The sequence below is a fragment of the Cebidichthys violaceus genome, unplaced genomic scaffold (assembly GCF_023349555.1).
Source record: "Cebidichthys violaceus isolate CVI_PGR_0920_01 unplaced genomic scaffold, fCebVio1.0.p SCAF_11, whole genome shotgun sequence".
NCBI lineage: Eukaryota > Metazoa > Chordata > Actinopteri > Perciformes > Stichaeidae > Cebidichthys > Cebidichthys violaceus.
Window position 1 is genome coordinate 14,327,554 of NW_027176274.1, and position 15,516 is coordinate 14,343,069.

The window sequence follows — 15,516 nt, forward strand, 5'->3', positions numbered from 1 at the left end:
TGCACACTGCAGTCTCTTACACACACACACACACACACACACACACGCACACGCACACGCACACACACACACAGGTTGTCAATATTTATTCACAAACTCTCGACTTAACCAAATTACACAAATTATTTACCTTTCCTTGTCAAAAGCTTAACAAATAACTCACTGGGTTTTACTTATTCAGGCGCAAATACAACATAAATAAGAGGTTTCGATTATTTTCGGTAATTAGTAGTATTTTTTTCTTTTTGAAGGAGAAGCCAGGAAGTGAGAGCAGGGACAGAGATTTATTAAACAAACAATAAGCTACAGCGTTTAAAAAAAAAAAAAAAAAAAAAGTGGAAGAAAAAGAACCCACACTTCTCTCATGGTCTAGTGATGAAACCAACAGGGATGGTTGGAGCGTCTTTCAGAGGTTCATAAAGTAATTTCCTTGTCACAAAGAGCTTTTAACATGGAGGGCGGTAAAGGCAAGGCCGTAAGATTTCATATCAAAGCCAAGGTCCTAGATACACTCTCACTATTGTGGCTCTAATGCTCTGCAGCACCCTGTGGCTTGCCTTTATTTAAAAAGCTTTTAGTATGTAGCCTTGTTAATTGGAACAGTCATATACTGTTTGCTTATCCCCCCCCCTCCTTTGTGACTGTGTGATTTAAAAACTTCTATCATTTTTTCAAGTCCTATTGATAGCCAAGATCCTTTGAGCTCTTTACAGGATTAGACATGTATACATATACACACACACACACACACACACACACACACACACACACACACACACACACACACACACACACACACACACACACACACACACACACACACACACACACACATTTCCATGTTTTTGGTTTAAATTCGATCTCAGGAATTAGTTTGCAGATACAGATTTTAATGTATTGCTGTGGTAAATGCTCACTCACATGGAAGCATTTCAGTCTACGGTTGGTGTGTCAAGGCACTTAATTCAATTAAGGCCAGAAGCTGAGCTCTTTCTCCTAATTTCTTGGACGGCCTTGGGCAAAAGTGTTTTTTTTTTCTTCTTCTCCAAGTTACATCTACTGGAGTGACCTAATGTCCAAGTGGCAGCTTGCTGGAAAATGTAACGACAGCTCCTGCTCTGTATCTGGCTGATTGACACTGGGACACGTAGGTGGTGGAACGGGAGAACACACATTTCCCGGTCAGTTAGCCGCTCAAGGTTGCAGGGAGCCTGCGGCGGCGCGGCTAACCTTGGCTAAGCTGGAGCAGACAGAGAAGGACCTTGAGAGACAGTGGGGCAGCAGGATCCGGTCGCTCAAAGAGCTGGGGAACATAATGTGGTAATGCGTGACCATATATCACAGTGCCCATGTGACTGTAGATTGCAACTGGACGGAAAATAATACATGTTTATTCGTCTTAATAGATTTAGTTAAATTCACAACACGGTGTTGAATTGTGGACTTTGTTGGTCATATTTGCTTCTGCAAAGAGGGTAATGTATGTGAAATTTCCCCAAACTATGCTAACACTTTGTTCTCATGGTCTTCTTGTATATATTGTCAAACTTATTACGGTTTTGATTATTATCGGCCCTGACCCAATTTCCTGGAGTCTGTGACATACTTGTTCTTTTATCTCTTATTATCGTCTCTTGTTTTATCCGTCTTTGTGTCCTTTAGATACTGCGAATCATTTTGCAGTAAATGTATTTGTTACAAGAGCTTTATGTAAGAATTTGACACACCAACACGTGTGGACTTTTTGTGGAGCATAATGTTCTTAATGTTGACAGAAAGTTGTTGGGGTTCTTATTTACAGATCCAATACAGAAGCAGTCCTGATCTTCAGAGACAGGAATTAAATGGGCAATATTGTCATTGTGGTGAGTTAAATTAGTGGTAAGCAACAGCGCTTATTTATGAGACATTTTTTTCATCATGCACAAAGCTAAATCTATCATAGTAAATGTGGACAATCCTCTCTCTAAGACACTCGACATCCTCACTTCAGGTCAGAGATAGTTTTCTGAAAATCAAGTGTAACACGTACAAGTTTTCCTTCATCCAACCTTTAATAAATGATCTCTCCATAAATTGGGGTCATTGCAGTTTTTTCTTTCTTTTGCTTTTCTATAGTCCTGTTCTTTTTTTCATGTTCAGTTCTTTGTGCTGCCTTGCTGCAAAAAGAAATCTTGTGAGGGTGATGAAGATCTGAGCTGAATATAACATTACTTTAAAGTTTAGGCGTTTAAACCACAAGCAAACTAAATATGCACAAAAATAAAACCTCTGCAGTTCACTACGTCATGTAAAAAATGTGAAAAAGGAAACAACTTTTTTAGTTCTCTATACCTCCACAAAAAAGCTTAAGTTTACTGTATTTACGTTTTGAACATTAATATAGCAGCAAACAACTGTTAGCTGTGTAAAGATATTGTGGAGTAATGTCTACCTAAGTGAAGAATGAATCACTCTCTCTCCGTCTGTATGTTGTTATCACAGCTTCTCCTTTCTTTGTTTACATAACCGAACTGGCCGCGTGTGCTTTTAGTGCATGTGAGCGTGCCTCAGTGGTTTCAACTTTTGATTAATCACATTTTTTTGTGTGTGCTCCAAGTAAGAAATAATAACTCCCTCACATGTAAGAGATGTTCACCATCATGTCTAACATGGAAATACTGTATGAACAGAGGCACATATGGAGCCAAATAGTCAGGAGAAGTTAGTGATTGGAATTCAAAGGTTTTAGTGAAAGTTCATTTTATACAAAAAGGTAACTGAAGAGAAGCAAAGGCTAAATATCTACACTTGAGTACTCGCATACCGCTGGCAGGGTCGAATTTACCTGCCAAGGGACAAAAATGAGCACTGAGCCCCTATTAGCCTCCCATTTCTCCCACCATGTATGCATTGTGTATGCCTTAGTTAGTAGCTTGATTAAGCATACATTTATTTAACAGTAAGCACAATATAAACTGAAGTCACAAAGCAATCTTATAAGTTTCAATTTATTATTTCATGTATAGAAATTATTCGGCTCCTTTCTGTTGCAGTCGGACTTGACTGATACAAATAAAATAAAGTGTAAAGATGTATATATACACAAGTATAATGCCTGCCATGGTAGCTCAGCAACAGAGTGTCTAACACAAATAGGAAGGTCAACAAGCTCAACCGGCCCTTAGTGGAGGCCTTGGCCTTGGCAAAATCAAACATGTTTAGAAAGACACACTGAAAAGAGAGGAAAATTATACAGGTACAAGTAAATTGTGAAGAGGTGGCAGAATGATGTGCCAAAGCAATTTATCTAGTTAAGCAAGGCCAATGGATGAACTTGAATGGGTAGAAAGAAAGACGCTTGATTGGAAAAAACTTCTTGCAATAAAAGAGTGTAGGATGAGATTCATACGGGTGCAACAGGACATGCTTTAAAACCTCATTTAGTTGTCATAGGTGAGCACTTTGTTCGACAAACAGTGCTCACAACACATCTGGTCATGAAGCTTCAATACACACACACACACACACACACACACACACACACACACACACACACACACACACACACACACACACACACACACGCTTCTCATCAGGGTTAGTTAGTGTAACCTGAATCTGACCCATTACTGTGGCCCAGTACTCCGCTGTTTTGTGTGTCACCATTCAAAGTAAAGACAGAGCTATGACAGGTAAAATATCTGAAAATTAAAAAAAAAAGTATATTGAAATTTACCTGGCATGGCTTGCAATATCACGAGATCGCCCGAGAATTGCGGTATCACAAGATAACAGGAATATCCATCTTTGCCAGGCGTAATGTGTTTGTGTCCGGACCACCACTGCACGGACCAATCAGCGTCTGTTGAGGAACTACTGGGCGTAGCTAAGGTGTGTGTGAGACACAGAGAGGTGACTGATATATATATGCGCGTGTGTGTCTGTGTGTGTCTGTGTGTGTGTGTGTGTTACTAGCAACTACTGTCATCACATAAAAGAAATGGAGCACAGAGATAAAGAAAAGAAGGAGACAGGGTCAGGAGAAGAAATGATCTTGACTTCAGACATGCAGTGGAGCAGAAGTAGACAAAAAATATAATTATTGTTCGAAAGTGATTTGAGCATTTTCCGATGATGAGTAATTTCACAGCTTCAACTTCAAAGAAGAAAGTTCAATACTTTCAGGTTGACATATTAAAAGAGAAAACATTGCGTTTTCAAGGCCTTACGGATCTTTAATCACAGAAGCACCACAGAAGCAAAGTCAGACAGCATGACTCACTGCCTGCCGACGAGTCACTTACAGAAGTCTGAAAATGTGTTTGTTGTTGCTCAAGGTGTGCAAGTCTCAAACGAAGGACACTTCACTGACAAATTTAATGAGAAGTTTTCTCATCACTCAAAGACAAAAAGACCAGTCAAACTTCTTTAGTCACCGTATTCTTATTTCAAATGTAATGTTTCACCCACCAGTGTCTTTTCCCTCAACTTGGACTTCCCCATACTTTAGCCATTGTCTGTGTTCCACTCACCCCCTCATCTTCACCTCCTCCCACGGCTCTTCTTGGCACGCCGACATTGTTATTAGTGTCATAATTTACTTCCTTAGGCAAACATGACCCTGTCCTCGATATGTGGTGAGGCAAAAATATTCATACTGTAGTCACCGTGAGACCAATAAAGACTGAGATAGGAGGGACATAAATTATTGCTCCGCAGCCACAGTAGTTCATATTTCACTCAGTAGCCTTTCCACACATTACATCCCCCCCCCCCCCCCCCACACACACACACACACGTTGTCAGTAATGGCATACAAAAAAACAACATTATTTCGTTGTGTGACATGAATTTGGATAATATGAATAGATCGGCTAGAGCAAGCAGAGATTGAAAAAAAAAGGGGGCAAGAGAGGGATGAAGGCAGGTAAATGGAACATCTATATGAAGGAGTCAGGTGAGGCAATCTGCATTTTAACCGCCACTTTGTCTACATGCACTTCTATGACGCAACTGTCGAGTAAATCCTTTGTGACTTGTAAGGCGGGCCGAGGTGAAGCCGGTCTTAAGTAGCGAGGAGGCTGAATAAAGTGAGTGGCACTGGGGGACTTGCTGTATGGAATCGGTAGCACATGCACACTCATGGGTTTGACCTTGGCAGCCTCTCCCTCCTCCCCCCTCCTTCACCGCCCCGGGGTCCCACTCAACCTTGGCTAATTAGCTCACATCCCAGTGGCTTATGTTCAACACACAATTTATCCACAACAAGGACATTACAACGGCAGTGTCCCGCCTCTGCACTGCCTCTCGCTCACTCCCTCAGTCAGTTGTAGAGGGTTCATCTGTATTTGGTTGTATGATCATGACAAAAGGCAGTAATGAGTTATCTTAATCCTTCAAGTCTGACTTTGTGTACACCAGTTTTGTGTTTTTAATCAATATTCTTCAATTCAATTCAGGATTCTTTATTGGCATGAATATTGCAAAAGCGTCAAGTAATAAAGACATTATAAAGATAAAGAACAAGGTACAACTCATAAAATCAGCAGAAAACAATTAACCCTTGCTCTGGGTGTGTTTGTGAGAGAATGTGGAAGTGTGTGTTGATGTTGTGTGTGTGTTTGTATTATGTATCAAATAACTATGTATATGAAGGGGGTCACTCGTACAAATGTAGGTACGAACACTCAAATGATTAACCTTAGTTAGAGCAGAACGGTATAAAGTGGTGTATGTTTAAGTACATGTGACTTATTGTTTTGCATTTGTTGTTTTTTTTACCGTGGATGCATTGGGTATCGAGATATATGGAATGTCACTGGTATTGGTATTGAGATCCTTAGTTTCATCAGCCCCAATCAGCCATATATTTTGAAGAGACCAAATATAAAACCTAAAAGAGTACATATATTGAACTTATGTTTATCAAGTGGTCAGAAACAGTTCCCCATATAAACTTGAAAGGTGATGCTATGTCAACGTTGTGTTTCTGCTTCCCAAAAAAAACAGTTAATAGAGGCTAAACTTTACTTTTAAGAGACAGCTTACAAGGCAATCTGCGCTCTCTAAAATAAGAATGATACCTGTTTAATGCATTATAACAGATTTTTGTTATCACATATTAACTGCATTTTTATGTGCGTATATATATGTATATATGTGTTTAGAGGTCATGTTATTCTGCACAAATAACCAACAGGGACAGTGTGACTAAACCACCAACATTGCTATACTTTAGACCATCAGTATTTAATGTGACTCATCCAATCTGAGTTTGACAGTAAACCTCTTAAGACAAAAGAAACTTCTAACTCATTATTTACAAAGAATTATTGGAAGTAAACCTAGCGAATTTAGACCTCTGAGACATCAGGAGTAGTTGTAGAAGTTAAAATCCAATCCTGAAAAATAGGCGCTTGGGAACGCTAGCGCGCCGGCGTCGCGTCTACATTGACAAAAATGTATTTGAGCGCACAAAAAATGCGGTGTCCGAGCCCTTTGACAAGCAGTCCACACAGCAGTCATCTGTGGGCAGAACTACATGGTACAAACCATAGATACCCTCTCCAGACTCCACACCGTTTGGCAAACTATGAGATTTCTATTCAGCTATAAGAAATTGTGAACAAATAAAGCTGGGTTACTTGGTTTAATTGGTTTTCCTGTGATACATGTCCAAAATGCTGCATAATAAAAAGATGAAGTCGTATATGTGACAACACAATAGAGCATCAACACACAGCTGGTTCTCCTTGACAGCTGGTTGCCAAGCGGTCTGTGAGAACTCAAGACTCCCATGCTAAGGGAGGGGGGGGGGGGGGGGGGGGGGGGGTTGGCCTGAGGCTGCAGTTTGAGGGGCATCATGCCCCAGATCAACGTCACTGTGGCTCATCACTACTTGTATCCGCCTACAACTGGGCTCGCAGTTAAAGACTACCTTAATACAGAGCTGAACACCGTTTTCCTTTTTAAAGCTGTAGGTATTGGCCACACAGACTGCTTGATTGAAAACATGACAGAACACACTGTCATCCGAGACAGTGCACGCCAGTATGACGGGGCTTAGGTAAATAGCGCTCTTTATACTTTTTTTTTCAAAATGTTGAAACAAAATTTATATTTTTCATTCAAGTCTGTCAATATTTCAATAATTCTTATTATAAAAAAATGTAAAACATGTATATTTATATACCATTTGTTTTGGCTTCTCCACTGAGATGCCACCCTGTATCACAAACACAGTTACTATGTGTATAGAATGAATATACGATGCCAGCTTGAATGCACAACACTAAACCTTTAAAACATTTGCAAATGAGTTATAAAGATAACGTAAACAATTTTTTTTTTTTTTTAGATCTCCTTGTTGCAGGATTAAAAACACAAATGAATGCTATTACCATGCACAATAACACAAAACCATGCCATGGAACATGACACAATGCAACACACGCTATCACAACATGTTAGAACACAACCCAGCAGTGAGCTGTAACAGCAAAGTGGTTTGTGCCTGGCCTAAAAGCTAGCAGATCTGCTGCTTTGTTTGTTGTAAGCAGGGTGACCTTGTGTTTATATACCAACCTTGAACAGTGCTAAAAAAGGGGGCAAATAGACAGCGTGTATGTGTGTGTGTGTGTGTGCTGTTTACCCACATTCAGTGAGAGGTTCAGAGCTGAGGTAAACAATGAGCAAAGCTGTGTTTGTTCAAAGAGAGGTTGTGTGTGTCACTGAGCTGCTTTTATTAATTAACGGGGTTGCGACACACCGCCTACTTTAAAACTGTAAATCTGATCATGGTTATGTTTAGACACTGGCTGTACCTGGTTAGGGAAAGATCGAAGTCTGGTTTAATACAGAAAAAGTCCAGAGTGACTTGAGACGCAATCACGAAACAACAATCTTTCCTTACTTTTTGGCTAAATGTAACCACAGACAGGACTGCAAACCCTGGACTGTCGTCTGTATTGCTTTGTATGCCTGATTTCTAGGTAAATAAATAAGACAGATTTGCTCCATGACAACTGAGCAAACTCCATGTAGAAGACTGGGAGTAGTAATTCAAAACTTGACGCTTGTGTGGTCAAAATCAAAAACTGTGCATCACTGAAAACAAGTTTACACCTAAACACTAACCCCCTGAAAAATCTTGTTTTTTCTGACCACCGGTGGCTTGACCTTCTCAACTTGCTGCAGTGATGTCCAGGCGTACTCTAGGACCCTGTGACATCACTGTAGGGTGTACTTACAGGTGCAACAAGCCTGTTAGATAAAACAGGCATGACACTTCAAACCAGAGAGGAGAGCAAAATACTGCATACTCTTTAAAGGATAAGGGCCCGATCAGACAGAGCCGGCTGTAAAACACAATGAAGACGCACTAAAAGTTGAAAGGGAGCTTAACACAGATTTATTTTCAGATCATGGTAAACGACCCGGTTACTCAAGATAAGCCACAGACCTTGTTGTGAGTAGTTTCACTATTTTCTTTCTACTGAACTACACTGAGGGCTGCACGGTGGTGTGGTGGCTAGCACTGTTGCATCACAGCAAGAGGTTTGATTCCCGGGCCCTCTGTGTGGAGTTTGAATGTAATTGATGACTCTACAAATTGCCCGTAGGTGTGAGTGTGAGAGTTATTGTGAATGTGACGCCTAAATATTAACATCTTGCAGTGTCACAAGCATAAGTACATGCACGTTTCCTTCTGTGTGGTGATACCAAACGCTGTTACCCCTGATGCTACGCCCATCCTCTGGTTGCCTGTCAGGCAATCTCTCAGACCACGTTCTATCACTCTCTCACATAGGTTAACGTGTAGGAAGAACGATTTGAAATCAAAAGGGGTGGGGTCAGAGAGTGATTGATTTCAGACGGAATGAGTCCTACGCCATCCTGCTGCCATACCCACAACAAAATAGTCCTCAACAAATGCAATATTTGCTCATGTTTTAGTAACGTGTGTAAACCACTGCAGCGCCCAGCTGGATCATGGATGGATTACTGAACGGACTATAAAAAGGGACAAAAGCCACTAAAGAAATGAGAACAGAATTATAAACCTAATAAAAAAGAGCACGCAACTATAATATGTTGTATAACATATACAACATGCATGTTAGATTAGATGTCAGCAGCACTATAGCATGTTAAATGAACTACTAAATGGAAAAATAACAGCAGTAAACTTGTACAATAATGTCCTTTGATTATTAAACACACACACACACACACACACACACACACACACACACACACACACACACACACACACACACACACACACACACACACACACACACACGGCAGATGTACATGGTATCATAACAGGCAATTTTAATACTACGGTATATTGGTATGACGGTATTTCGTGGTAATAAAACAGGCGGTTAAGACCACCATTCCTTCATACTCTGCAAAACCACGCTAGTGACAAGAGAGCTGCAGGGGTTGGCAAGCAAGCGCACAATTGCTATGTTCATGTTTTTGTCTGTTCAACCTTCCTTTCATCCAGAGCAAGTACTCTATGCCCTCATATTTTACTTCGGCGGATATTCCGTATCATAGCAACCAGACACAACCAAAGCACCTTCACTGAAAAACTGTGTCTCATCCTCGTCCTTCTGTGTTCTTCGTTTAACAATAAACAAGTATTTTAACAGTTTTAAAACTTTTAGAAAGCAACAACTGACCTAATAATAGCATAACAATAAAGCACATAAACAAAGTCATTTGCAAAAAAAAGGGGGGAAATATAACAGCATATAATAAATATAATCACTCTGTTGAGCCATTATCAGAGCAGGGGAGACTCCTTTACCGCCACAGCCCTACATACTCGTCTTTCTCCTTTCTCAAAACGGTTCACTTCACTAACATTTCCCCACTAATTTATTTGTTTGTATGTTTGTTGCGTGTTTCAGCATTTTGTTTTTCACATTTATTTCAGAGTTTGTGCAGTTTTTCATAGTTATCTTCTCTTTTGTATTGTCTGATTTACAAAATAAATCAAGACAAAGTACAAAAGAAAAACCTGTACATTTTACCTCGCATCACTTGTCATCTTTCTTCCTCTCCCCCCCCCCCCCCACACACATACACACACACACACACACACACACACACACACACACTTCCACTCTGCTGTAAGTTGGCGACATGAGTCCTTGGAAGTGCAGTATTAAATTTGTAACTATTATGGAGACAAGGACACAGCCCTTTATGTGAGCAGCCACAGAGAGAAAATGGAGGCAGTCACTATAGCAACCGCCAGAAGAGCGCCCAACAAACCAACAAACAATGCAACACAAGACTTTTCCAGGGGAGCCATTTAATGCAAAGCCTTGAATCATACAAAGTTGTCCTCTTAAGTTTCAGAGACCTGTCTTGGAGTGTCTGTGGGTGTCTAAGCCCAAAGTGTTTGGTAAAAAACCTTGTGTTTTTCTCCACACTTGTGTTTCAAGGCTGGCTCCACTGAATGTGCCAAAGAGCTGTCTTCTTGGGTCACGGCAACCTCAGAATTCAATTTGTGTGATCAGCCTTCAGGAAATGTTTACTCCTGCAAAATCACTTAACATAACAATGCTCACTTATTGAATACATTTTGTGCGTCTTCTGAAACAATCTGCACATATTGAGAAAGAGTTTCAAATGTATTTGTTGTAGAGATAGATTAAACTGGGTTACAACAGAAGTTCCCTTTTCCTTCAGTCAATCCACATGAGAAAAACTAGTGGATGTTCGGACAAAAGTTGAGACGATTGCACGTCAAGTGTAATTTTAAATTCTAGCAACATTTTTACGAAACCGACTTGTCATCACCAACACTGAAAATCTAAAGCACTGGAATTTACTTTGAATGGCTCTTTCCTGTCCACTTTGATTCCTGCATGTGCTCCGCTCTCACTTTCCCATGCCCCTTGTCTGAGCTTCTTTGGTGCTGACCTTGCTCTAGATTTCAGCACTAGACACAAAGCTGCGTCGTGCTTGATGCCGTCTGACTCGGACTGTCTGAGTGTCACAGAAATTAGTTTCGGAAGTGCAGATCACAGATAGACGAGCGTGTGTGTGTGTGTGTGTGTGTGTGTGCGCATGTGTTTGTTTAAAAAATATGGTTTTGCTGATTAGTCGAGTATACAGTATGAGTTTTTGATGTTAAAGCCAAACCTTCAACACTAAATCTGTTAAGCGTCTTAGGGTTTACTTTTTGTATTGTAAAAGACAAACTGTTCTCCACTTCAGCACTCACTATAAGAAGTTCAAAACAAATTTTAAACAGACATGTCATCTTGATTTAATCCATAAAATTCACCAAGGCTCTCTTTTTAAGTTATTGTCAAATTTTTTGGGCCGTAATCGCTGCTGTCTAAAAACTTGTAACCGTCCTGCTGACATCACGGACGTGTCTGAACTGACCACAGCCCGCCGGCTCTTTCGGCCCGCAAAGGCTAATTGTCAAAACAAATGTAAGTAAATGTATCCAGCGTGTTAAATAATAACACGCTGGGTTCAGATTACATGAGCGTGTGACATCAGAACAACCAGAACTGAAATCTTAAGGATTACAACAGTAAAGGTACTCTCTATGAAAACAGCAAAAGAAACAGTTTGCTATGTAAAAGATATAGAGGAGTAATGTCTTCCTCATGAGCAGAGACTGAAGACGCTCTTTCTCTGTGTGTGCCGTTATCCGAGCTTCTCTGTCATTTGTTAACATAGCCGGGCCGGCCGTATTTGTATTTCAAAAATACATTTTGTACTAAAAATTAGTGCATGTGAGCGTGCCGCCACTTCTCTCATATGCCAGATACAGTTGATCATTGTGGCAGCGTAGCACCCGACCCTCCTGTTCCCCCACAGGTAAACACTGGTTAGCACTGTTGCCGTTCTTTGCATTGTTAGCACTGCTAGCGCCGTTAGCACCGTTAGCTGCGTGCCACCGGCTCAGCCGTCACACTTTCGAGAGCGTGTAGGGGCAATAGATATGCTCTAGAAAAATGATCTTATTCTTACTGTTTTCCTATTATTTGATGTTATTCAATTGTTGTGCTCAAATATTTTATTCTGCTTTTTACCCATTGAAAGGTGTAGCCTACAAAACTACAATGATAAAGAAAATCTTGTCCATTCATCAACTGTAAGTATTCTTGATGTCACATGCATCGTTTCATTCACATGTCCCAAAAAATATAGCCTGATATATTTGGTATCTTTGGAAACTTTTGGATCTGCACTGAATACAAAATAAAGCTCAGTTGGTCTGAACAATGTATGGCTGCACATCATGAGCAGAGGGTCGGTGTGGTTTATTATTATAAAGAAATATTTCAGATGTATTTTATATGCCTGAGGAAAGATGATGGACAGCTACTCCATCATCTTGCACAAATTTGAGAAATAAATAAGGGGACAAAAGGAGGACCTGAGTGCAAGACAAAGACAGAGCGCTGTAGCTGTCTTTTCAACTTTGTGCTTTTGCAACAAGACATAATGTAATCTCTCCTTGAGACGAAAGGATTTTTATAACCTGCGCTGGCTGGGCCTTGAGCAGGAGAAGAGACAGGCTGGGTGAAGGCTGTTTATCCCGTGGTGTCCTTGATATAAACATGTGAAAAATCTCTCCGTTTTCTCCCTCAGTTAAATCAATACAAAGACATTCGGCCTCTGAGCAATGCTCCAGCACTCCTGCAGAACTTTTTCTTCCGGCCTCCATTCATAGCCGTGTCCTTTGACGCACAACAACAGGGGATGCTAAGGTCCAACTTACTGGGAGTTCATGGATGTGGCCATGCACTCAATATCATCCTTTCTCCGCACCAAAGACGACCCTTTGTGTAGGGTATTTGTTTGGTGGCTACAACGGAACAGCCCAAACCTCAACACACTGTACAGTCAGTAACTTGGCTCAGAACAATATTCTCACACAGTTTTTCCTCATTCGGACAACCTCTCTCTCTCTCTATCTCTCTCTCAGCAGCCAACCCTAACCTGTGATCCCTCTTAGGAGCAATTAAGATAAACCTCTAATTCATCTGCTTTATCCCGACCTGTCTTTCTCGTTCTCTCATTCACTTGACCTCCACTCCTCCCTTCCATACACCACCCCCCTCCCCACACCCACACCCCATCCTCCTTCAGTGACAGAAGCAAGGAGAGCATTGAGTCATGACATCATAATTCACCAGCTCCTGTTTTCACGGTTAAATCAATATCAGTGTGTCCGAGTCAAGGTTGGAGGCTGGCCTTCGCAGCTCAGTTCTTCCTACTTCTTTCTCATAGAAAATCATATAAATTGTCCCTAAAATAATTAAGCCTTCAGATCTGTCGCTGGCCTATATTTTTTACCGGCTTCTGCCTGATAAACAGCACTGCCAGAGACTCAAGGCAATGCCAAGAATAGAACTGGGCTCTGATTCCTTGTCTGTCTCTGCCTCTCCCAGCCTTTTCCTTCCTCTCATTAATAACATAACCTGTTCAATATACCACGCCTGCTAACCGCTGCTTTATTTTACCTTTGATGTTCCCGGACGCATCAGGCGGAGTCCCATATTGTGTTTTTAATCAAACCTTGTTGAAACTTCCACATGTGAGCAAAACGGATATTAAATGCTTTTGATTATTGTCTTTTCTTGCAAAAATTTCCGTTTTTTTTATAGCCTAGTGCTGTGTGTTGAATATTTGAGAGCCCTGAAAAGTGTATGTTTATAGGTGTGTGTGTGTGTGAGAGAGAGAGGAAGAAGAGGAGGTGGAGAAAGAGGAGGTGCCTGAGTCTGGAGAGGGCGGAATATGCAGAGAGTGAACAGGCTCTCACAGCACGGGGACAGACAGGAGCTAATATAAACGTGCTCGGGGCTAACGGGGGTCTAAGAAAACAGCGCTACTTCTGTCACTGACCTCCGGCGCTTCAAAGAGACGGCGGGACGCGCTGAGCTCCGGTCCATGTAGAGCGGCCATGGCCGCGCTGGAGGGCTGCCGCTGTCGGGGTGCGAGCGGTCGAAGCAACAACAGCATCCTCTACAGCATTTTGAAGAGTGACAGCCTTGCGAGCGCCGAGGAGCAACAACATCAACAACATCATCATCATCAACATCCCCAACAACAAACATTGCAACACTTGCTGCACAAGACCTCCTCCTCCGTCGCCACCCCCGCCGCCTCGCCGCAGGAGCTCCGGCAGCAGGCTTGCTCCTGCGGCTCCACGCGGCGGCGGGGCGTCCTCCGCTCCCCGCAGGTGACGTGCAAAGCCGCCTCGGCGGTCCTGGTGAAGACGCTGCGGTTCGTGAAGAACGTCCCCTGCTTTCGCGAGCTGCCGGAGGACGACCAGCTGACGCTGATCCGGAGCTGCTGGGCGCCTCTGCTCGTGCTGGGACTCGCACAGGACCGGGTGGACTTTGACACCACGGAGACCGTGGAGCCCAGCATGCTGCAGCGCATCCTCACGGGTTTACCGGACAGGCAGAGCGAGGTGCCGGCGGCCGGCCAGAGCAGGGGGGCCGCCGGGGTCTCTGTCGTGGATATCGACGCTATCAGAGCCTTCCTGAAGAAGTGCTGGAGTGTAGATATCAGTACGAAGGAGTACGCGTATCTGAAAGGAGCCGTGCTGTTCAACCCAGGTAGGTAGTTCATACCTGTGCGTCAAAGTTATTTTACACAAAGCGGACTTTACAGCCTGTCGAGCGCCTCTCAGGCTGGGTTTACAGCAATTCGTATTATATTCCATTGATCAGTTTCATTTTTATATATTAGTTTATTTTGATATTAAGTTGGGCAAGTGAATAAGCGTATTTAGTGACAACCATGTGTTCTAACAGCAGCATTAGTATCATTAGAATTAGATATAGAAGGTGCCATTAATCCTCCTACAATAATCTAACATTAGGTAAGATGTTACCACAGTCACAAACCTGCTGACTGCTCTCGTATTTCCAGTACCATATGGAAACCATACTGAACCCCCCCCCCCCTCACTCATCTTACATTCCTCTCCTCCACCACGTTGTGTTCGTCTTCTCCCCAGACGTGGAGGGTCTGCGCTGTCTCCACTACATCCAGTCTCTGCGGCGGGAGGCGCACCAGGCTCTGAACGAGCACGTCAGGCTGATCCACCGCGAGGACACGACGCGGTTCGCCAAACTGCTCATAGCGCTGTCCATGCTGAGGGCCATCAGCCCGCCGGTGGTCGCGCAGCTCTTCTTCAGACCCGTTATAGGGACCATCAGCATCGAGGAGGTGCTCATGGAGATGTTCTACGGCAAGTAGGTCAATTCAGATGGACTGGCAGATGAAGAGGATATTCGGGACAACATTGAGAACTACTTTACTTTATGTAGAGATCTTCAAGGACTGTGAAATGACCAACCTAGGTGCGCGTGCGTGCGTGTGTGTGCGCGCGTGCGAGAGAAAGAAAGGAGGACAGTGTTCAAGGCAAGATATGTTATATTAGAGGAAAAAAATACAAAGCAGCTGCTGGAATTCATAACTTAATTGTTTTTATACAAACTATTTTTCTATAATAAAAAAACTCTCTGAACTTTT

General features: G+C 42.3%; 1 protein-coding gene across 1 annotated transcript; it reads left to right on the plus strand.

The window, feature by feature from the left end:
* The first annotated feature begins 13,793 nt into the window (after positions 1-13,793).
* nr0b1 (nuclear receptor subfamily 0, group B, member 1) lies at positions 13,794-15,516 on the plus strand. Its single transcript, XM_068705048.1, has 2 exons — positions 13,794-14,594; positions 14,999-15,516. Exons 1-2 carry the CDS (start codon positions 13,934-13,936, stop codon positions 15,238-15,240), a joined length of 903 nt encoding a protein of 300 aa, XP_068561149.1. The 5' UTR covers positions 13,794-13,933; the 3' UTR covers positions 15,241-15,516.